Here is a 23060-nt window from a genome sequence, read left to right as displayed (position 1 = left end):
GGTCATTTAAAGAATATATTGCAGTCTGCTTTGCCACTGTATATCCACGTTTTAGCCCCACTCATGCAATAGGTAAATCAAGGCATCTCAGGTTCTGCTAGTCCTTAGGACAGCAGATTTTGTGCCCAAGAATTTAACTATCAAAGTCAGGTTTTGTATGCTGAATTTGCAGAAAATGGGGTTTGAAACACATCTCTGTAGAGGTCACAAAACATCAAATGCTGTTTGCCAAGATCAGACTCAAGTGGGATCCTGCCCCTCTTCTGATTTTAAATTATTTGGCATTACCAAAGTAGAAATGAAAAAAATCAAGCATAACAGGTCAGTATTATATTTATCTGAGCATGGGATCACCTGTGGTTCCAAAACATTTCCAAACACTCCAGTGTCACATCAAAGACTATACTGATGCCACATTCAGTGGAATTAAGAGGAAAAAATGCAGTGCCTCATGACATACTTCAGATTTCTGGTTTACTTCAGTTTCTAGGACATCACAGCAAGCATCAAAGAACAAGGTATGTGTCCAAACAGGTCTGGCTTTAGATGATCCTGAAGATTAGACAGACCAGCCAAGAAACTGGTTCTTTACGAACACAAACCAGTCACAGGTTAAGGACAAGAAAAATCAAGTTACCCAAGTGACAGAAAGACTCTGACAAACTGAATACAGGAATATTCCTACAGATTACATCTAAATTCATAACTTTTAAAGTGCCAGCATGTTCTTTGCAAACTGTTTCTAGATTTGAGAGCAATCATTTCAGTTGAAATGACTTAGATCACAGAGTCAGGACTTGGCAATGTTTTAAGGATGAAAGAAACTAAAATGCAATCTATGGTTTTGCCTTGGACTAATTGACTGGACTTCCTGAAGAGAAGGAGCAGTAAAAGGGCACCTCTGTTCAGGCCTGTCACCAAGCCAGCAATGGTGTTTACAGAAAACTTCAGACAGAGCCGAGTGGTATCCAGCCAGAAAAGACTACAGCTGTGTAACACTGATTTGAAGGGATACTGACTGCAGACAACAAACTGGATTGGGGATGTGGCCCCATGGCAACACATTTATGAAGAGGACTTACTAACAGAATGGCAAATAACTTCTGTTCTCCAGGCTGTCAGCCCACATTTCCTATGCCATCCTCACTGACTGGAAAGAATAAACAGAAGTTGTGACTGACAGCACTGCTGTTTGCTCTACAGAGGGGCAAGAATCAGGAGAGTCTATTAAGTACTTTGACTTGCTCTCTTCTGTCTGCTGCCTGCCTACATAATTCCTCAAAAGGAAGATAAAAATAAAAACCTTTACAGTCAGTGTTTTTAAAGGAATTGAAATAACTTTGCTTAAATGTGCAATTGCTTAGTTTATTTTACAGAAGAATAAAATAAATGTCCTTAAGATGATGCTTCTAAAGAAAGCCTACTTTCTCATTTGAACACTACTGGACATGCTAGGAATACCACAGGGATACAAATACCATGAAGTGACTCCCAGTGACAGATCAGAAGTTCCAAATCCAATTTCTAGCTTCAAATTTTCAATCTCTCTGCATAAAATCTCAACAGCAGGTCTCAAAAACATACATCAAATATACATCAAATATAATCCCATAATTTTTCAATAAATTGGCCATTATCTACTGTTGCCAGTGTGAGCCAACAGATTCAAAGGAATTATCAGGAGTTCAAGTCCATAAGACATCTGAAACACACACACTGTGCCTAATTTCACCAGCTATACAACTGTGTAAAGATTTCCAATTCATTCAGTTGAATTAGATTAGAAAACCAGTGACCACACAACAAATGCTTTCTACAGCTCAAAAGAGGGTTTCTAAGAAAATATTGTCTGAAACCAAAATCCTACTTGTGACTAAGTGAAGCTGTCTGCAGTGGAGGGAAGGGTGAAGGGCGAGTCACACTGTCCTACAGCCTTGTCACATTGGTGGGAGTCCCCTGGCACTACACTATTTGCCCTGGTTTTCAAAGTCACACTATGCCTATCAATTTTCGGTGCAGTGCCTGAACATGTATTAAAATGTTCCATACTAATGAAGCAAAAAATTAATGTTTTGCAATTTAGGGTTGGGGGAAGGTTAAAGAAGAAAAAATAGGGAGGATTTTGTTTCCTAAGCAGGAAAGTCTACATTAATGATTTTCCCAGCAGGCCTTCAGTAGTTTTACTGCAAACAACCACAGCCTTTGTTTCTCAGATCCTCTTACATCTGACGTTCAGTCAAAACCCTCACATCAGCAGCTCACCAAGGGATAAAAAAAAAAAAAAATAAGTAGTGAACCAGTACTGTGTTCAGAGCTGTCCTTAGAGCTGGTCCAGCAGGGAAACACACTGACCACTCTGCACAGCTGCTCACTCAGACATACCCTCAGCAACTCCTCTCATTTCATGAGTGAAAGAGCAAACAGCTTAAGCTAAAGTGGTTTTATCTGCCGCGTGGAATCAGCAAGCCACCTAATCTGCCTTGTTTCATTCCTAGGCTTTAGCAAAATCCTGTGATTAATTCCATGTTTTCACAAAGGAGCAATGTGGAGATGGAAACAGCCAGGTCTACAACTTCTGAGCAGCATTAGGCTGCCATTCAGCAACACCCTCCACAGGCTGCATCCACCTTTCCATTCACATTGCAGATTTTGGGACCTAACAGGAAAGGAAGAAGTGGAGCAGGAGAGGGACACAAGAATGTCTCATCTTCACCCAAACGAACAGTTGTTCACACTGGTTAGAGAAACGGTATCACTGTGGGTTTTCAGCAGCAATATAGGAACTTTTCCACCCAGCTTTTCCAAGGGAATTTTGAACTTTTCAACTTTCATACAAAACTTTAGGCTACACAAACCTAAAAAATTATCTTGATTAAGGAGGTGAGGAGGAAGGCACCCCTTCTCCAAAGTAAGTGTTTAAGGATTTCTCCTTGGCCGCTAAAAGTTTGTGTTGGGTAAAGAAATGCTCCTAACAAACCAGCATTCTTTTCCACATGATCAGAGCCAACCAGCCCCCCTACAGACAAAATGACCAATCAAATCAGCTTCAGATGGAAACCAATCCCCTCAGCATATAAACACAGGAATGAGACATACAAACCCATTTTTAAAGGTTTTGGGATTTTTTTTTACATCTCTACCAACCACCTTGTGGGAAGTTTCTTGCTAGTGCTGGGACCAGTACACCAGACCAGAGCAGTCCCTCTCCTGGAGCCCAGGCTATCCCCTCCTCCTGCAGAAGACTCTCTGAAGACTGGTAAGTACACAAAACCATCATATTTTTTCTTCCTTTTTTCTTATTGTACAATTTGAATTGTTCTGTCACTCTTTAATCAAAGAAATCAACGTTCTTTTCAGGGCAGAGAGTTTTATTTCTAAAGCTTGCCAAACTAAGTATCACCTTAAACAAAATGGTTGTTGATTTTTTCCCCCTCAAAAAGAAGAAAATGCTCTCACGTGACCACAGTCCTAAGAGCACACAGCAAATCCAAAGTGTTTGTGCAGTATTTTTTCAGAAAGTTTTTGAGATAAGTGCTGGAAAGGCTCTGCAGACAGGAAGCATTTGCAAACTCCAGCTACATGTCATGAAATTGGCCAAGAATTATGAAGAAGTCATCCTTACTTTGCTGCACTCATAACTCGGCATTCAGTTCCATCACAAATTACAAGAAACAAACTTCACATCTTCAAATTTGTTTTTACCATCTCCAATTGTATCTCAGACATCAACAGTTTTCAATCAATGCGTTCATCCCTGTGCTTATGGACACAGAGCAAGCTGGCACTGCTGCCCAGGACACCACATACGGACATGGAGTGAACCCCACCGTCCTGCAAAACTCAGCCGTTCTAGGCAAGCCATGGGAAATCCTGCATCACACAGGGCAAGATTGCTCTGCAAAAACAGCAAGTTCCATAAAACAAGGGTGGCAGCAAATTTCTATTACTGCAGCTTTACATCAAATAAAACCCTTCCTAGTAACTATCAAATTACTCCTCTGTTACTAATATTTAATTCTGCATTTAAGTTTCTTTATAAGGATTTAATATATGCCAGAATATTTTAAAGCCTTTACCAAGACTTGGCTTAAATGTTGCTTTTCTGCTTCTCTAAAAGTGGCCGGAGTAGTTGGTACACTCAGGTGCTACTTCAAAATCAAGAATTACTGTTAATATGAATCCTCAGAGTACTTATGTGAAAATACATTATATATAAAATGGGGCATTATTTAGCTTCCCAAAAATCAAGTATATAAGCAGCCTTGTTTTCTGTACTATAAAAGAAGACATACTCTCCTACTTTACCACCTCTTTCTTTAAAGTGCATTCTGTAATAAACTGTCACAGAAAATCAAAAGTACAAGCTCTCACATCCTATCCTTTATGGCACTTGCTTTGAAAAAAGTAACTTGGGGTCAACAAATTCAAGTTTCCATTTTAACAAGACCTACTTATAAATGTAACAAGTTCTGAAAGTTTATCTTAATTCTGCACACTGCTCAGAAGTAAGTTTTGTCACAAACTACTTCTATTCATATAAATGAGGCATTAGCTACAAAACCAAATGGACAAATATGTTTGAAATGTTAACTGTTCTACTCACAACAGAAGCATAAGCTTTCAACCAATGCAGCTTCTCAAGCTGAATTACTTCCTACATTTCTAAGACTGTCCACTAATTTAAGTTACATGATCCATATAATTTCATCCATACTGAAAAAAACTTCATTTCCTAATAATGCCAGACCATCTCCAATAGTGGCCATTCAGTCTTAAAAAACAATACACAATAATCTAAAGACACACAAAATAGCCATTTTAATAGCATGAAAAATGCCTTTAAAAATTATATTCTTAGTTTGTTCTTGTTGCAAAGCGCAGAGACAGCAAAAGACCTGCAAAATCCCAGCTCAGAGCAGACAAGGTTTAAATCTGAAGCTTGTGCATGATCATGCAAACCAGGCCATGTAAAGAAGGAATGTACACATCCCCACAGGGGCATGCCACCACATGGAATCTAGTAAATCTTTGAATGATATTGCAGTTAATAAGCAGTTTTTGCAGTCACTCCCAGAAAATAGCAAGTCCTCAAGACCACTTTCCAGTCAGAACAAAGCAGCACAGCATAAACTGTTTCAAATCCCTTCCAACGTCAATTAGAAGAGACTTTGTTCAGACTAGAGGCTGGGCAGGTAGTAGGGCAACACTGCAGAACACAACCCTGAACACAAGTCCTCACTCGGGCTCCTCAAAATGTTGCAGATGCATTTGTGTATCAAGCTGAGAAAGGCTGGAAGTGTCACTGTGAATGCCTTCAACTGAGAAGGCAAATGGAAATGAACACAATGCTGCCAATGAGTTTCCCTGCAACCCTACCTAAGTCCTAAGAAAAAGCTAAGCAAGAGGAAAGGAGAGGAAACCAAAGTGGTGGCATGGAACAGGAATGCAATAAAGGCTGTTACAACACAAGGAAGAAGACCTCAATCAAAAATGCAAAGCATGGGAGAGCCACATGCTGCATCATGAATTTCAAAAATGCAAGCAACATCCCAAAGCTGTAAGGCAAGGTTTTATCACACATAAATCATTAGCCAGGCAGGTCAGTTTAAAACCTGTCCCACTGCTAGAAGGAATCTGTGATTTAAAAAAAAAATTAGTACTTACCCTACCTTGATTTGTCTTAGAGGAGTGTATAAAAGAAAGAAGCCAGGATGAGGGACAAGATGATAAAAAAACTGAAAACCAAAAAAAACTAAGAACTGACTGACACTGGTGTTGGTGATAATTTAGTTTTCAAAGAAAGATAAACAGGAAGGATTACACACAGCAAATGTGTGATAAGGGACTGATCAGCATGCCAAAAGTGGTTTAGGAAAGTGATTTCTGATAGATCCTGTCTTTCTAATCAGGGGCTATCAGCTGAGAAATGGAGGGACAAGAAACACCCCAAAGCTTCATCAACAGTTGCATGACTCAGGAACCAGGAAAAGCAAAACCCACCGTATAATGTAAAAAAGGCTGTTGAGAGAGATCACTGGACAAACCTGGATAAGAAACATTACATATATGTTATAGCAGAGACAAGCAGTCTCCAAAAAACACTAAATTTTTCTTCTCAAGTCAACACTGAATGTCTTTCCTAAAACATACAATGAAACAGGGATTAATGTGGGTTCAAAGACCATGGCAGGAGATTCAATCAGGTGGTTGAAATTGTACTTCATAATGTCATGAATTTATCACTGACATGGAAAGAAGGTATTTGTACTTTTTAACTATGAGCAAGGAAAGGAGAAGACAGAGGACATTAACACTTTTTAAATTCAAAGTCTCATCTGCTCTTAAGCTGCCTCTGCTTTTGAGAACACAGAGGACCGATACTCCAACCTGGGGTAAGCTATTTCCCACAGGGCAGTTGCTCTTTTGCCTCTTACTCACACCCAACTGCACTGCTCTCAGTGTCTATTTGCAGTTTCTTATCTGTTTTTCTCACTCCAAGAAGCTAAGACCTGTGGCTCTTAATCCATCAACAGCGCTTGTAAAAAGGGGTTTTGGAACTCAAGCTTACACATTTCCAATGCTATCCCTGTCACTGAAATAGAAAAGTAACATTTTCAACAGTCCTAGACTAGAAAAATCAGAGCACTGTAACAGTGCACGACCTGGTTAACCTCAGAAGGCAAATTCACCTGCTTGGCAGTCTCAAAGAGCAGAGACACAGGACTGTTCTGAAATGTGCTGCTGGGGGCTAACGTAGGTTCTCTTTCTCAAGTGCCTTCAAAATCTGTCAGCAATCAATCCTCCCCCATTGAAAAAATCCCAAAGAACTTGACTGATATTTTTTTCAGAGTTTAAGACAACATTAAGTGATTAATCACCACCTTAAGAAGCTCCTTAATCAACAAATCTGAGATCCTACAATGCTGACAGCATTTGCTCTAAGTCTGTAGTATTCAAACACACTGCCTTAGCACTCGTGATATGAAGCACAGCCAGAAAAAATGTACCATCTTAAGAACGTTTTCCCTTTTTACTTATACATAACACCACAGAAAAGGCTTCTGTCACCCACCAGTCAGCATCAGAATCATTTTCACAAGACCTATTTGCTCTGTAAACCCATATTGCTTAGCGTTTACAAAGGAGACCTTGCCCTCAAAGTACCAAAAGAATTTACAGAAAAATACAAGCTTTGGCTTTTGGTTGAGTTTCATTGTTTTGGGTTTTTTGTTGGTTTGCTGGTTTGTTTTGAATGCATGATGCACTCGGGGGCATTTTGTTCTCTAAGTGTTCTCTGTTCAAAGAAGGGAGTGTTTCTTGTGAGTACTGCTTACTCTGATAAAACCAAGGCACTGTTGACAGCTCATTTTGAGCATGGTCCCCATCATCCTTTCCATCCAGAGATCCACATTTTCCAGCTCCTTCAAGGCCTCCAGAAGGGCTTGTCTCAATCTTAACAGACAAGTCATTAATCATTGGATTACTGAAATAGAAATAATTACATTCAGGTTACTGTACAGCAAGAGGGAGAACTGCCATTCAAGGAGCTATGCAGCAGATTGAAGAGCCAACTCAGTGAAGGTGGGGGGTTATGCTATAAACTGGATGGACTACAACCAAAATCCCCCAAGAAATGTAGCCTGCTACCATATGCCAGGAGAACCTCACTAAGTCCACTGCAGTCTCTGACACAGGGAATGACTTTAAAATATTCCTCCTGGGAGATGTAAACTGGAAAATTGAAATTAAGGGGGAAACTACCAAATTCCACTCAGGCCATCACCACTTCTTTATCTCCCTCTGACTACAACATGGATAGAAGTAATAGCTGGATGGCTTTGAGAAAATTAAAAAAAAATTAGCTAAATTGTCACTGTGATGTCATTCCTCATATCTCAGTAGGCATTAAACACAAGTACAAGCAAAAGAGAATCTTCTGTAGTTATTAAAATTTGGCTGAAGGTTAAGCAAACAGTCATGTAAACTGCTGGTTTACAGGATCAAAGATCACAAGACAAATTTTCACCTACCATAAATTCATTCTCAATTTCAGGATCCTTACTTCTAATGCATTTCAAGAGAAAACTAAGATGGCACTGCTCAAAAGGAAAAATCCAATTCCTCTACAAAAAAAAAAAAGTAATAGACTGCAACAGCCATCATTCAAAGAAAAGTAAAAATTGATAGGAAACCAAAACTGACTAAATACACCACATATAATTATCGTTTGCAGAATTTACTGGTATTTTTAAATTCTCTGTTGTTCTACAAACAAGCTTCCTCACAACTTTCTTTAAACCGGTTGTATACATCATGAAGTCTCTATTTTACACAAACTCGTACTTAATTTTAATCTGCCCCAGGTGAACTTTAAACATACAGTATTTATAAAACAAATGGATTTGAGTGACCACCATCTTTTCAAAAGACATTCACCAGCTCTGGCAAATTCCACAAGCTTTGAGGTTTAAAAGCAAACAAAGGATATGCCAAATACCTACAGATACCCATCTTGCTTCCCATATCTGCAATTCCACCTTAATTCCCATATGCCTGCTGGCCTATTTTATTTGGCCACTAATAATAATTGCACTGCTCAGGCAGACTAGACTGGAAAGTATGTCACAGACTATTTTCTGAATTGCTCTCCTGCCCTCTTTTTACCTGATCCTTACATAAACAGCCTCAGACTCCTAAAAGCAGCTCTGCCCTGAATACTGTAATTCTGTTTAACTGGACACGGTGGGTGCAGACAACAGACAATTCTTGAACTAGAAGAGTCAGAAAGGGCTAGTAGCTATAGTACAGCAGTCTCTTAAAATGCATACATATGTTACAGAAATAATATAACATTCTTTCCTTAATACTATACTATTGTTAATAGTATTCATAATGGTACTGGTAAATTATTATACTCTGCTCAAAGCAAGTTACAAAATCTGGTATAATCAGCAAAATTCAGTTTCTTTTCACACACAATATGCCTAATCCCATCCCACTCACCCCCAAAGAATTAAAGCATGTGACTCCAATGTAAATTTAGGAAGGTAAAGTATGAAATTTATATTTAAACAGCTAAGCAGGGAGAATTTGAGAAGTAGTCAGATTTTTAAACCTAATCTTTTTTGCAAAGTATTACCACAAACAGTGGTAAATTCCTCTCCAGGCTCCTGACTTAATCTTCTCTGGATTGCAATGTATAAGCCCTCCTTTGTTGGCTGCAGTATTTCTACCCCTGCTGATGTGTCAGAAGCTGTGAACATTAGGCAAAATACAAATATGTGGCATTGTATCATTTTTTTTTTCCTTTCTCCTCCTTTCTAGATGATGACAACAGACACTATAGAGAGCAATAACACCAAATCCAGCACTCCCCTCCTGACTCAGAGATACCTGAGGCTGGTGACTAAGGATGGGCACAGTACGTTCCACATGGCTGGTGCCCAAGGCAGAGGTGTGGCATACCTCCGAGACGTGTGGGGGATACTCATGGACATGCGCTGGAGATGGATGATGCTTGTCTTCTCTGCTTCCTTTGTCATTCACTGGCTGGTCTTTGCAGTGCTCTGGTATCTGCTGGCTGAGATGAATGGGGACCTGGAGCTGGACCATGATGCTCCACCTGACAATCACACTATATGTGTCAAGTACATCACCAGTTTTACAGCTGCTTTCTCCTTCTCGCTGGAGACACAACTCACGATTGGCTACGGCACCATGTTCCCAAGTGGGGATTGTCCCAGTGCCATTGCACTGCTGGCAATCCAGATGGTCCTGGGGCTCATGCTAGAAGCCTTCCTCACAGGTAATCATTCCTACGCATCTTTACACACAACAGGCATAACAACTGGATTTAAGAATAGAGCTAGAAATAAATACTGTTCATTTTGATATATGAAAGAACAATTAAGGTTGCCTCTACATGGATGACAAGATTTCAGCTATGCAGTACTAAAAGTTAAACACCTTTCATTAAGGTGTTTAAAAGACAAATTAGGTGTTACCAATATCTGGACTTAAGAATTTCACTATTAATTAGAAAATACTTGTGATGGATCACTGCATATCACTCTCAATCATTCTTTTCTTATACCATTCTCTCTCTCAGCTATCACCATATAAGTACAATATTTAAAATCAATTTGTTTTAACTTTTAAGGCATACTTTCATCTAGCTGAGCTATCTTCATTGATCTTTAACTCATTGTTTATGCATTCCTCAGTACCCAATGCAATGAAAGTTTTTACAGTGCACAGCTATTTTGAGGTATTTTAAGTTATTTAAAATATTCTTCATGTTTGAAGTTGTTCAAAATATTTTGGAAATACACAGGTTAGTTTACGGTGTACTGTATACTGTTCTACAGTATAACATACCAAGAGCAGTTCCTGTTATCAATTATGGTTAAGTTGGGGCAAGCTAACAGCCTCCTTACAGCTACAGTTAACTTACAAATATTAATAAGTGAACATAATTTAGAAAAATAAGTATTTTATGAAAGCTATACTTTTTGGAATAAAGGCAGGTTAGTATGACACCAACCTAACAGTTTTCAAACAGTCTTTCCAGCCTCAGTCTGCTTCTGCTCCCTTGGAGCCTGCAGGGAACCAGCCCAGGCCCCATGCTCACACCGAGTTTGCTCTTTCCCATACTCCAGGTGCTTTTGTGGCCAAGATTGCACGCCCAAAGAACCGGGCACTCTCCATCCGCTTCTCACGCTCTGCCGTGGTCACACACACCGAGGGCAAGCCTCACCTCATGTTCCAGGTGGCCAACATTCGCTCCAGCCCCCTCACCAGCGTCCAGATCTCTGCTATACTTTACCAAGAACAAGAGAGTGGCCAGCTGCACCAAACTAGCATTGACTTTCACCTGGACAGCGTCACTGCAGACGAGTGTCCTTTTTTCATTTTCCCACTGACCTACTACCACTGCATCACTGCATCCAGCCCACTGGCTGCTCTCCTTCAAAGAGAAGCTCCTCACCACTTTGAGCTGGTTGTCTTCCTGTCTGCTGTGCAGGAAGGCACAGGAGAAATGTGTCAGAGGAGAACATCCTACCTCCCGTCAGAGATCCTTGTGTACCACCGCTTTGCCTCCCTGCTAGCCCGCAATGCCAAAGGTGAATACCACACCAAGATGGAGAATTTTGACAAGACTATCCCTGAGCTCCCAGCTGCAGCTGACTCAAAGAGTCCAAAAAGGACTGACAAGGAGATCCGCATCAATGGACAGCATACTGACAGCTTCCAGCTCTTGGAGACTGGTCTCACAGAGTAGAGATAACAGACCTTGAACTTTGTGCTTTTTTAATTATTATTACATCAAACTTGTGGGTTCCATTTAAAAACTTCCTTCCTTCCTTGCCCTGCCATCTTCTAGCGATCTCTCTCTTGTAGTCCCATGCTTTTGATTACAATGTGATATACGGAGTGAAGAGAATGTGTGTGCCCACTGAGGAAAGGCTGCATTAACCACCCAGGATGAAGGCAGGTGCCTGAATCACAGTACTAATTCTTGGGAAATTAGAAGAACTATCTGCTGAATTCACCAGGCTATGATTAAAACCGCACTGACCTGAAAGGAGAGATCTTCAAAACTCCCATAGCTGATCAAAGTCATAATTAACCAGCTTGTGACAAAATAGACAACAAAACAAAGGCAAAAAACAATATGGGGTCATTCAGTGAATACATGATTTCTGGAATAAGTAACCCTTTTCATCTAAAAGCCTAGCTTTTCTATTCTCTTCTAACTCTTTGGGAATGCAGACTTACATCATTTTTCAGATGGATGAAAGTCCTGCCAATCTCTCACAGCAATGAACAGCATTTTGGCTGTGCTTATTAAGCAAAATTGTAAAACCTAAATGCAGTTCTTCATTCTGCCAAATAAGAGAGCATCTCACTCCCAGACAGGTCTATGAAGACACTATCAAAAAATCTGGGTGTATATGAGAAATACTGCAGTGGAAATTTTTTTCTTATTTGAAAACACTGAATAAATTATTTAGCAGTGAAAGAAAAAGACAATTTTTAATGAATGAATATAGGGTTTTTTTAAAGGTCTATAAATTCCACGTTTTCACCTTTGCGCTGCTTATCTCAAGTATGTATGACCCAGAAAGATGCACTATATATATGAGAAGTAGAACTGCATCCATTGATATTTTATGCTTTTTAACATCAATCTTTGCCTGTACACACAGCACAAAAATATTTAGAGACACTTGAATCAATTTTGAAATAAAAAATTAAAACAAACTATACATGAGACTTCTGTATTTAAGTGCCTCATAAACCTACTGCAATTAAGATGCCCCTCTGAAGCTTCTAAATAATTTAAGATGCTAAAGGAAATACACCATTATGGATAACTACTTCCAAGCTCTCAAAAAAAGCAGTGTCTATGAGGTGTTCATACCTGCACACTCAAGTAGAATTAAAATAGTTACCTTTCAAAGGTAAAAGACTTTTCCCAGAAACCCAGGTGGCATAAATAGCAACTTTAATTGACAGTAGCATAAGACATTACCAAATATACCTCCTCTTAACTTCACCCAAGTGGTCAGCAGCAAGAAAAATGGTCTCAAGCTATCTGATGAGACAGCTTAAACTGAATTCTTCTCAAGTCACAAAACCGTTCACTGAAGTGTGTTCATAAACCAAACAGGGTCAACAAAAAGCTGTTTTGATTTAGGGTCTGGGGAATCACCCCACAGAAGCATTCCACACACAGTCGGGGAAAGAGGCAGAAGGGTCACATTTTTGTTCCAACTGAGCTCTCATTCCAAAATAGTGCAAGTGTTGCCTTCCCCCACTGCAGACTTCAGACAGATTAGATTTACCACAGACACTCCCAAAATCTTTTTCAAACTTAATTCTATGGACAAGCTATTGTGACTATTGTGGAGCTTGGAAAGCAGAACACTATCAAGTTACACTGCCTTCATCCCTCTATATCACATTTTTTTAAGTTACTGACTCATACAGTTTAAAGAACCCTTTTCCACCTTTGTGTCAACACCAATAATTTTTCAATTATTTCTTGCATTTTTTCCACATTCTCTATCAATGTAAGACATTGATAAGAGTCCTACAAATTAAAAACCAATGCAAGAGCAGTAAGATTCCCATGCAAAAGCTGAAATAGGTCAGCATTCTCTGTGAGGCACTGAATATTGTTTGACAGCATTCTGGGCGAGGCATTATTTCTTCCATATATCACATGGGACTATAATCTCATTATTTAGAGCCAAAGGTATACAAAGCTATTTCAAATTTCAATTCATATCTAATCAAAGGTGGGCTGTTTTGTTTGATTTTTATTACTTGATACTTTGAAGTTGTCCTGGTTTTAAAATAATCTTATTCTTACAGATCTGGTTTAAAAGGGAGTACAACACTAAGCATAAAGAAAAAAATATGTTGTTAGGATATGCTAAATGCAATCTTGAAATATTACATTTTGGAATACATAACTGAATGCTACTGCAAAAGCAAATTAGACAAAGAACTGTGTAGTTACATCAGAACAATGGCAGAAAATACATTAATACTGCTTTTACAGTTCCAGAAAACTGGTGAGTCATGGATGTCTGAAGGTACTGGAAATATGCCACAGCCCAAACTGGAGTAGAAACCTAGGAAAATTGCTGATAGGCTCTGATGCACCAACATAGCACTCCATGCTTTAGTACAGCAAGAGCAAACTGGTGATGAACCTACTGTGAATGCAACTCCTGCCAGCAAGACATGGCAGGAGAACAAGCCAGGCAGAATGAGGCAAAGTATGCTTCAAAGAAACTGAATATCCTTTTTATAGCCACTTGAATACACCTTTTATATTTGAATCTTCTGAACCTAACCAGATCCCACAAATAAAACAGAACTCAACCAGGTTCCACAACTGACTTACTAACAGGTCTGTTTACTACATAACAATTACTCACTACCAGTTTGTAACTGCTGGTAACTAATCAAATCCCTTCAGCTACTAAGCTGATATTAGTCAGGAGGCTGCACAGAAAATTAAGCAGCTTTTGTGAAGAGACAGACATGCTCAAGAAAGCAACTTGCTCATTTTCTTTGCTAATGGCCTCAGCCTTCCAAATACAATCTGGGTTCGAAGTGAAGTCTGTCAGAACTGTGACAATCTGCAACAAACTTGCAAATACTTTGTGCATCTGCAATCTGCATGCTGAAACCAGGAACAGACACTGTTTATGCTGAGAATCAGTCAAATGTGACCTAACAAACTGTTGCGAGGACTGAAAAAGCAATCGTTAATTTTTAACAACAGAATACTGATCATATTTGAGATGTATTTGTCAAATTTCTATTACTTTTTTAATATCTTGATTTTTAATTGAAGGTTCTTGCATTGTCCTCCATTACAAATACCCAGAAGTTATTAAATATTTGATCTCTTTAAAATTCTCTAATGGGATCATCCAGAACAAAGAACATGAAAAAGTTGGCAACTCAGTAAATTATGTAATCTGAATCCAAGGCTCTATGAAACACCAAGGAAAAACTGAAGCATGATAAAATTATAGAATAAAATCCTCAACTAAGGAGTTTAACCAAGGTAACAGAAACCAGTACAGGCATCTGCTAAAGCATGTGAGCCTGAATTATAATCTGTACGTCAATTCCTTTCCCTTCTGCCTCCACAGCTTTGTGTGGATACTAGTGCTTGCTATTAACCTGGGACTTGTTTTGGCACATCTGTATCCCTCTCTCACACTCAAAATATTTTCTCACTGGAAAGCTATTGCATAACAATAACTATTTGTAATTAACCAAGGCTTGAGTCAGAACAGACCAACACTTTCTGTCAATAGTTCTGTGCTCTCCACCCTGTCTCTTTGGAAGTAAAGGGGGAATGAAATGGTCTTCCCACTTACTGCAACATTAACCTCTAGCATAGCAATACTATTGTGTAAACAATAATTTTATAATAAAACTTCAGAAAGATTGAAGGTCTTTTGCCTCTCATACTGACTAGCAGAAAAATACAAGAGACTAAAGAAAAGCAGTTAGGTACTCAAAACATTTCATAATTTGACAATAAGCACATCATCTCTCAGAATGAGCTTCCAACAAATTGCACCAGGGACACCATCTTCCCTAGGAACAGTTCTTGGAAGACACATTCAGCAGAGCCCTCATCACTAGCAGTTGCTACAAATAAAGAATGCTCTACACTAGCTGCAGGATTAACCCCTGGCAGACATCAACTTCTGAAAGGATATTTTGCACACTGTAAATTCTCCTCAATTTCAGCTGAGAAATACATCTGATTCTATATCAATATGTAATATTTTTATCCTTCTTTATCAGAAACGTGGTACATTCTATACCCTGGAACTGGAGTTGTTATATTTCTAATGACAAGAAGTAGCAGCTAAATAAATAAAACTAAATCAACCATAGTAGATACTACTTCTACATCCATTTTTCTTTGGTAAAAAATGCAGTCCTGAAATCTCAGTAGTACTTACTTTCCCCCATTTTCATTTTTCCCAAAAGATTTCTGAATAGATAGATAAATGGAAAGTCCAGAGTTTCACTACTGATATTTAAAACTGGCCAATCTCTGACCATTATCAAATTATTTTCTAGAAAGTATCCTCTTTTTAAAGGAGACAATGAGAAAAACGTACACTTCTAATTTTGTGTTAACATTCAACTTAACAAGCAGAAAAATAAAAGCACTCTTTAGAAGCTGTGAACAATTCCTATACTGAGAGAGGACTGGAAGGGCTTTGAAAGCAAACTCCTATGGCATGTGTCACCATGGTAATCCAGAAAATTATAAATATGGCAATTTATGCTACTCTTACTACAAAAATACCAACAGCTAGCAGGGATTAAAATACAGTCCTGTCAATTTCTAATTACAATTGGATCTCTCTGGGTTTGCCTTTAAATTCAACCTGCAATTATCTCCTCTAATCTATGCTTTCTCAGCTTATTACCAAGAAGGGTAGGTAGCCAAGACTCCTTGGGCCCTAAATAGATAAGACACATTGTCAGTAAGCTCTTACTAGTACAAAACCTCCAAGTAGGCACAGCTGTGCTCCATGCACATGGAAACATGCCATGGAGAAAGAGAACGGGCACACCACAGAACAAGCAACACATGAGCACACACAGCAAAAGTCACTGCAGTTACCAGATAGCCAGAGTTGCCCTGCCGTTCCCACCACCCTTAGAATGTCTATGTTTTATCTCCAAGATGACAAACCCATTCCAACTCAATTTCAGCTGGATGTTCAGATGTACTGAGCCACAATTAAGGATCCAGCATTCTGCCAGAACACAGCCAGTGTGAAGCTTTTCAGGAACAGAACAGGAGAGGAACAAGAGACAAAAGAGCAGATAACCAGACTCAACTGAAGGTTCAGATGATGACTTAACTAATTTGATCAGCAGTAAATCCATCAGCATGTGAATTTCAGGACACTGCTGGGATCTTTCTCACACTAGCAAGCATTCAAAAAAATTAAAAGTTCAAATGGTCAAGAAGTCCTGGGTACAAAAACAGCCCACACTAGGAATGTTTAAACCTGCACTGAAAAAAGGCATATTACCACAGGACACCTATTAATCAGGAAAGGCTTCTTTCACAGAGGTACAGGAACTTAGTTCCAGTTGTAAACATGACAACTTCATTAAATAAACAGAACCTACATACTCCTCATGCTTCTTATCTACCACATTTAAATGCCCATAGTGAGAACAACAAAAAGTAAAAGAAACAACACTTTGAGAACACACTTGGCAACCTGGCACAGTATCATGAATCTTGTATCAACAATATACTTGGAGCAATAAAAAAGGCTGATACATGTACAGGTCCCTTCCCCCAAGCACACCCTGCTCCTCCCTCCCATTTTCTGCCCACACAGGAACAAAACCATACCTGGATCTTTTCGCCCTGGTTTTTCAAAGCGTCTGTCTCCCCTAGAAAGGCAGAATAGAAGTTTCAAATAAGGTTTTGGAACTACTCCAAAAACTCATTTTAGGTATTGGTTTTGCTGGTTTTCTTTACTTGGTGGGAACTTTTTTAAAATCTGAGCTTGATGGACATTACCTTTAGAGATCCAAGTAACAACTGAAATTTTCAGGAACACAAATACACACACAGCCCTTGGGTATGTTTTCAAATGTGCCCCTAAGTACTGTGAACAGTGTCAAGACTAAAACTGAAGCAAATCCTTAGCACCAGCCTTCAATTGCAACTGTCGTAATTTATTTTCTCTTTAAGTAGTTAGCTCCTTCTTTCCAGGAACTCAGCAGAAAAAAATCTTTGCAAGAAATGTTCTTTTACTTTCTCCAGAACCTCAAGAAACATTACTATGTTTGACTCCATCTTAGAAATGCAGACACTTCACTCACAGGTATAACTAATTACCTCTCCTAAAGTGTTTTTATGAAGTCAAAAGCACAAATGGAAGCTGAACAGATGTGTGTAAAAAACTTTAAGGGCTAGAGTTCTGTTACCTTTCCTCCCAACTCTGTGATCTGTGCATTTCCCTGCCCCCTCCTCGCCCAAATCCACCCTCCACTTCATCAAAACTTCTTTGGTAGAAACCGCTTTCTCCTCGGCCTCTGCCTGAAAAGACAAAAAACACAAGTGTTTGTATAAATAATAATAGAAGTTGTAAGAATCAGGTAGGTTTCCCTTTCCTGGTGTCCCTAAGAACTAATCTTGCAGTCTTAAGTCCCAGTGAAATTATCTGGGACAAATGGAAAAAGGAACAATGACTGAAGAAAAAGTCTTATCCAAAAATTCTTATCAAGAAGTGCAAGACCAGACAGAACAGGCAAACAATTCTGAAATAAATATGATGCAGAAAAACACAGATACTTACCCAAGAGAAATTACCAAGTAAGTATGCATTGTTCATATAACATCCACATTGCACATGTGTGCTTCACACACAAAAATCATATTAATTTTAACAGCAAACTCCAGTACAATGGCACTGCACTGTGGATGTACTCCTAATTTTTGCTGTCAAGGGTCATAAAGGAGAAGGAAGCTATTAAGTTCTAGTGACTGCCAGCAAAAATCCCCCTCAGGATCAGTGGGAAGAAAGGAGGATCACAAGATGGCTATAGGCAGATCAGAATGAAGAAGGACATTAGCTATAGCTTAAATATTATCCTACTGACTTTTTCAGCAAATGGTTCTCCATAGGCAACTACCAAGTACTAAGCCTCAAGCCAAAAAGTTACAGATATATCCCCAAGCACAGCATCTCAAAGCACATCTTTGGGGCTTGAAAAGGCATGGGGATGTTTGGGTAAAAGAAAACAAGCCCTACACAACAGTAAAACAACACCCACATACATCCCCAGCCCTTCAAAACAACTTCCAGCACTGGTTAGATTAATGGATGGGGTGAAATTTCCAGATCCGCAAAAGAGAAATACTGCTTCACATAGTGCTCCAGCAGAAGAAACGGCAGGTTTCTAACCAGCTAATTTACCATTTCAAGATTTAATGGAAATAAGATGAACAAGTGGAACAGCTAGTTGTTAGGATAATGCCTTGCCTACATACACATGCAGTCTCTACAGTCAAGTTTAGAACCTAAAAAGCACCTGGTAACAGGAATTCTTGGCTGTGTAAGTATCTCAAACATCTATCTTTTCATATTTCTCTCTTCCAGGCTTCAAGGAAAAAAAACATCTCAAAGCATGAGGTGCAAAACTGGCCAGAGATCTGCAGGAGTGAGAATAACCAAATGAAACAGGAAACAAACACCTTCAGAATGGACTGCAGTTCCTGCAGTCTTCTGAAGAAAGTAATAATAAAAAGCCTCTACATTTAAAATCTAAAGACACTGGATGTATCAAGGAATCATATCATGTTTCAGGATCTTATGATCAGAGAAATTTGAAATCATCAAAGTTGCAGTTGCAACAGTTTCACTACTATTCTATACCAAATCTCTCAGAAGGGGTGGTAGGTGAAAAGGGCAGAAAGCTGCTTTTCAGGCAGAGAAAAAGAAAAGTGATCCTTAGATAATCATATTGGCGTCTTTAAATACACAACTGCTTTTGTATCAGGCAGAACCTGTTGCAGGGTGTATAACCAACAATTTTAACATTTCCTTTAGACAAAACTATCTTGTTCTATCACCAGCAAAGTTTATTAGTGGAAGATCTTCCAGAATCACAGAGATGCAGCTTTCCTTACCACAGAGTTTTGAGGATGCCTAAGTTCAGATGAAGACTGGACAAATTCAAAAAATATAAACAAATTTCATTAATGGTGGCCACATCTGGTTCAGGAAATATGCTGAGCTGCAAACATCTGGCAGCTAAGCCTCTTCACCTTTGTGTTTTTCTCAGTCCTTATTCTCTTGCCAAGATGCCTTCTTTTGGCTGTTACTAGACTATGGTCACTATGGAGTTGAGCAAGCCCATGCCATAATCAGCATAGCTGTTTTTAGACAAACTCAGGGAGAGGCAGAGGAGCTGACTGAGCACTCAAAGTAAGAGGAGAAATTAGCATCAGACCTAGGAGAGTTATTAGAAACACCTTCGCTATGGCAACTCTGATACAACAAGGTTGACCATAGTCACACATGTAAAACAAGTCGCAAAGGCAAAAAGCAGGAAGAAGCAATACAACATCAAAACCAGCATGATATTTATCCAGTTAAAGCATTGTGGGTCCCCTAAAATCCCAGAAAAGGACTCAAAGTTTTTATTCTTTACAACTAAAAGCCAGGAAAATTTCAGCAGCTCACTCAATAGCAATCTTTGCCTAACTTCTTCACTACAGGAAAGCTCTTTTCCTTCCTCTCACAAGAGATAATAAAGCAAAAGCAATTCACAGAGTCAAAACAGAACAAAGGCACTGACTCATCTCCTGTCTCTGAGGTAGCAGAGGTGGGAAGCTGCATACACTTTCCCAACAAAAACAAAGCAGGCTTGTACAGTCAGCAGCAGCAGCACTGCAGGGCTCCTCTCTCAGGGTGAGCAAGGGTAAGTGCATGCTGCACGCTGGGAGCAGCCACACACCACCAGAGCTAGAGCATGGGTGATATAGGACATTTCACTAGCAAATAAAGCAAGTGTCCTGTATAAGAGCAAGAATCAGTTGTTTTACCAGCAGCATGGCTGAGGGCCATTTAAAAGTATGTGAAATCACAGCCTGAGAAACCGCCTCCCACTCACCACCCCTGTATGGTGATCCATCAATATTTCAGTTGTGCTCAGCCACCAAAATGGTCTGAATTAAAAAATAACCTTGCAAAATGTCCAAACAGTTGATCTTAGGCATTCAGGTTAAGGCTGCCTGTGGGGTTACAGTACTCAGCTGCCAGCTGCAGTGATACCACATAATACTGGACAGGGCTACTGAAGCCACATTTGCCCTGGCTGTGCTGGCACCCCATCCATGTGTGGAAACAACATGGGCCCATCCAACAGTGCCAAGCAGATGCACATGTGCAGCCCTAGCAGACACCAAGCAGACCACAGTGTGGGAAGCATCAAACAGATCCTACCAAGCTACATAAGAGAAGCAGCCAAGGGAAACTGTGGTGTGCAAAGTCAGTCATTCAGCAAGTACTATGTGGGTGAGTCTGACCAGAAAGTACACAGCTAATGCTGGTCACAGAATGCACAAGAAATGCCTGCAGAGAGGATACAACTGCACACACAAGCACACGACCTGACATTCTGCTTCTGCACTCCTTGGATTATTTTAAACAGAATGCCACTTCTGGAACAAAAACCACCTGGCACACAAGCAGCACACAAAGTGCATCTGATGCACAAAGTACTGAATGCAAAGTCAATAAATGTCAATAAACCCTTCCATTTAATAACAGGGTGGAGCAAATATGCAATTTGTATTTCAGTAATTTCTCAAAAACCTCAGGATAAGGACATCAATCCACTGGACATTGCAATCATAACAGCTAAGTCTCTAACCTGAAAAACAGACAAGTTTGAATTTAAGTAAAAATATAAGACACAAGCAGGAGGGTAAGAAGCAGCACAAACTCATTCTAATTATCATTACAAAAAAGCCTAAAGCCTTACAGAATACAAGAAGCAAATTCTTGAAATTACAACATAACTGGAGTTTAGGATCTATAATCACAGTCATAATACTGTTTGGAAAAAACAGAATAACTGTAGTTCAACTACTGCTGTTTAGATATGCAAACATTACACTTTCACACCATTGACACACTTTCCAACCGCAGCAACAACAGATTACAAAGGGCACAGAGGGTGGGTGGGGAAAGAGCTCTAATAGGAAGTAAAGGACCCTTCATAACAGTCTTAACCAAAAGGGAGAACAGCTACAAAACAAAGTGTCTGTAAGCTTACAGCCCATTCCAGGGACTATTTAAATCTCTCCTCATCGAGGCTCTTATTCATGAATGTTGACATTCCAGTCCTGCCAGCACAAAGCACAAGGCTTAACTGCACACCACAGGGAGCTCCCAGGAAAACAAGTCAATTAGAAAAGAGTCACGTGCAAGTACTTGGTTTCTTCAGAGACGACAACTTCTTTTAAAAAATAATAAACCAACAAACCAAAAATCAAAGCAACCTCCACATAGTAACCACATTTTCATCATCACATCATGAGCATTTTCAGTAAAAGTTGGGGTGACCACCCAGAGAATATTTACTGAGTGTTATCTTGCATCTTTAAATACTGGTAAGTGAATCCCATTTAGAGTTCTACCCATAACACTCCTTTACCAGCATTTCTTTCCCTTGCCAATCCACCACAGATTGCTTCTCATGCTCTCAAATGCTGGAACACAATTGTGTGATTTGTGCCTCAGTCAGGGAACTTCATTAGCAAATCTAATCACACATGCAAATTCCTCTATAAAGCTGCTGTGGTGCAAGTCCCTTCAAGACAGAAATCTCATTTTTGATAAAGCTGAAGCCCACTGACTCGGCAGCAGCTTTGTTGCACACAGCTGTGTAAAGTTCATGGAAAACACCAGAAAACCTTTTGAACTCGGGCAATTTTGCAGTGCAATAAGAATGTTTTCCAACTGTTAAGTGAGGCAGCTCATTTAGTGAACAAACTCCCAAGAAATTTCAAGTCCTTTTCACTGTAACCTGAAAAAACAAAATTGCATTTAAACCCTGCCACTTGCAAGCGAAGTTTTTGTAAACATTAACAGTCCTATACTGAATTTCATAAATAACTATGGGGAAAAAGTCCTTAGCTAAAACAGCATCATGTGTGTAATTATGAAAATGGTGCCATTTTGTCCTGGCAGAAGCCTTAACTTCTTTGCTGCGATACAGAAATTTTGGGAAGGCTCACCATGACTAGAACCCAACACTAATTGCTCATGGGAAGAAGAGGGGAAGAATGGAAGAAACAAGCAGCAACCAGGACCAGTGAAAGAAGGAAAGCTCAGAAAGCTGAAGATATTTACTGCAGAAATGCGTCCTTTACAGCTTAGTCAGAGCAGCCTAACAAGCATACCATGTAACAATTCCAACAAATTAAAAGATCAAATTAGGATAAACAAAAAAAAAAAGTGAAAACTATTAATTTTGCAACAAAGTTCTTGCTAGTATTTCTTAACAATCTTAGAAATTAACTATGAGAAACCAGGAACACATTCAACAGCTTGCAAACAGTCTTAATACTGCATACATTTTACGTTCTGTCTGCTAAAATGTAAGGAATCAAGCTTTACTGCCAAACAAAACAGTAATGCATATGAGTAGATTCAATAATAGAATTACTAGATTAGAAGCTATATTCTGCTACATTTAGCCTTACAACCTCATTGAAACTAGTGGGGGCAATTAACCCACTGCTCACTGCATAAGGATGACATTGTTAATAGTGCAGAAAACAAAGAGAAACTTGACAAAAGAAAGCTAAATAAAAGGTTTGCCAAATTAGAAATGGTCAAAGTATAAGATATTGAAACTAGAGAGCACACTAGTGAGTGTATGATCTCAAATAATCAAATTTTAAGCAGCAATAATTTGCAGAATTATGTCTTGATGCATCTAAAAAAAACCAGCCAATACAT

At 39.2% G+C, this 23060-nt stretch overlaps 2 protein-coding genes across 15 annotated transcripts in view; one reads left to right on the top strand and one right to left on the bottom strand.

The window, feature by feature from the left end:
- Positions 1-23060, bottom strand: part of GIGYF2 (GRB10 interacting GYF protein 2) — a 78783-nt gene that overhangs the window by 28827 nt on the left and 26896 nt on the right. For 11 of the 14 annotated variants that reach the window (XM_085587036.1, XM_077785622.2, XM_085587037.1 and 8 more), the window contains 2 exons: positions 17512-17623; positions 16931-16971 (listed from right to left, as the gene is read on the bottom strand). The exons of the other annotated variants lie outside the window; for them this stretch is intronic. In XM_085587036.1, the coding sequence (XP_085443162.1) occupies positions 16931-16971; positions 17512-17623 (153 nt within the window). The remainder of the gene's footprint in view (positions 1-16930; positions 16972-17511; positions 17624-23060) is intronic. 14 annotated transcript variants of the gene reach the window in all.
- On the top strand, positions 1461-17517 carry KCNJ13 (potassium inwardly rectifying channel subfamily J member 13). The gene is made up of 2 exons (XM_085587063.1): positions 1461-9805; positions 10659-17517. Exons 1-2 carry the CDS (start codon positions 9325-9327, stop codon positions 11279-11281), a joined length of 1104 nt encoding a protein of 367 aa, XP_085443189.1. The 5' UTR covers positions 1461-9324; the 3' UTR covers positions 11282-17517.

Source organism: Lonchura striata, chromosome 9 (assembly GCF_050655825.1).
Source record: "Lonchura striata isolate lonStrDom1 chromosome 9, ASM5065582v1, whole genome shotgun sequence".
In the NCBI taxonomy this organism is placed as follows: Eukaryota; Metazoa; Chordata; class Aves; order Passeriformes; family Estrildidae; genus Lonchura; species Lonchura striata.
This window is presented reverse-complemented; position numbering and strand designations above follow the sequence as displayed.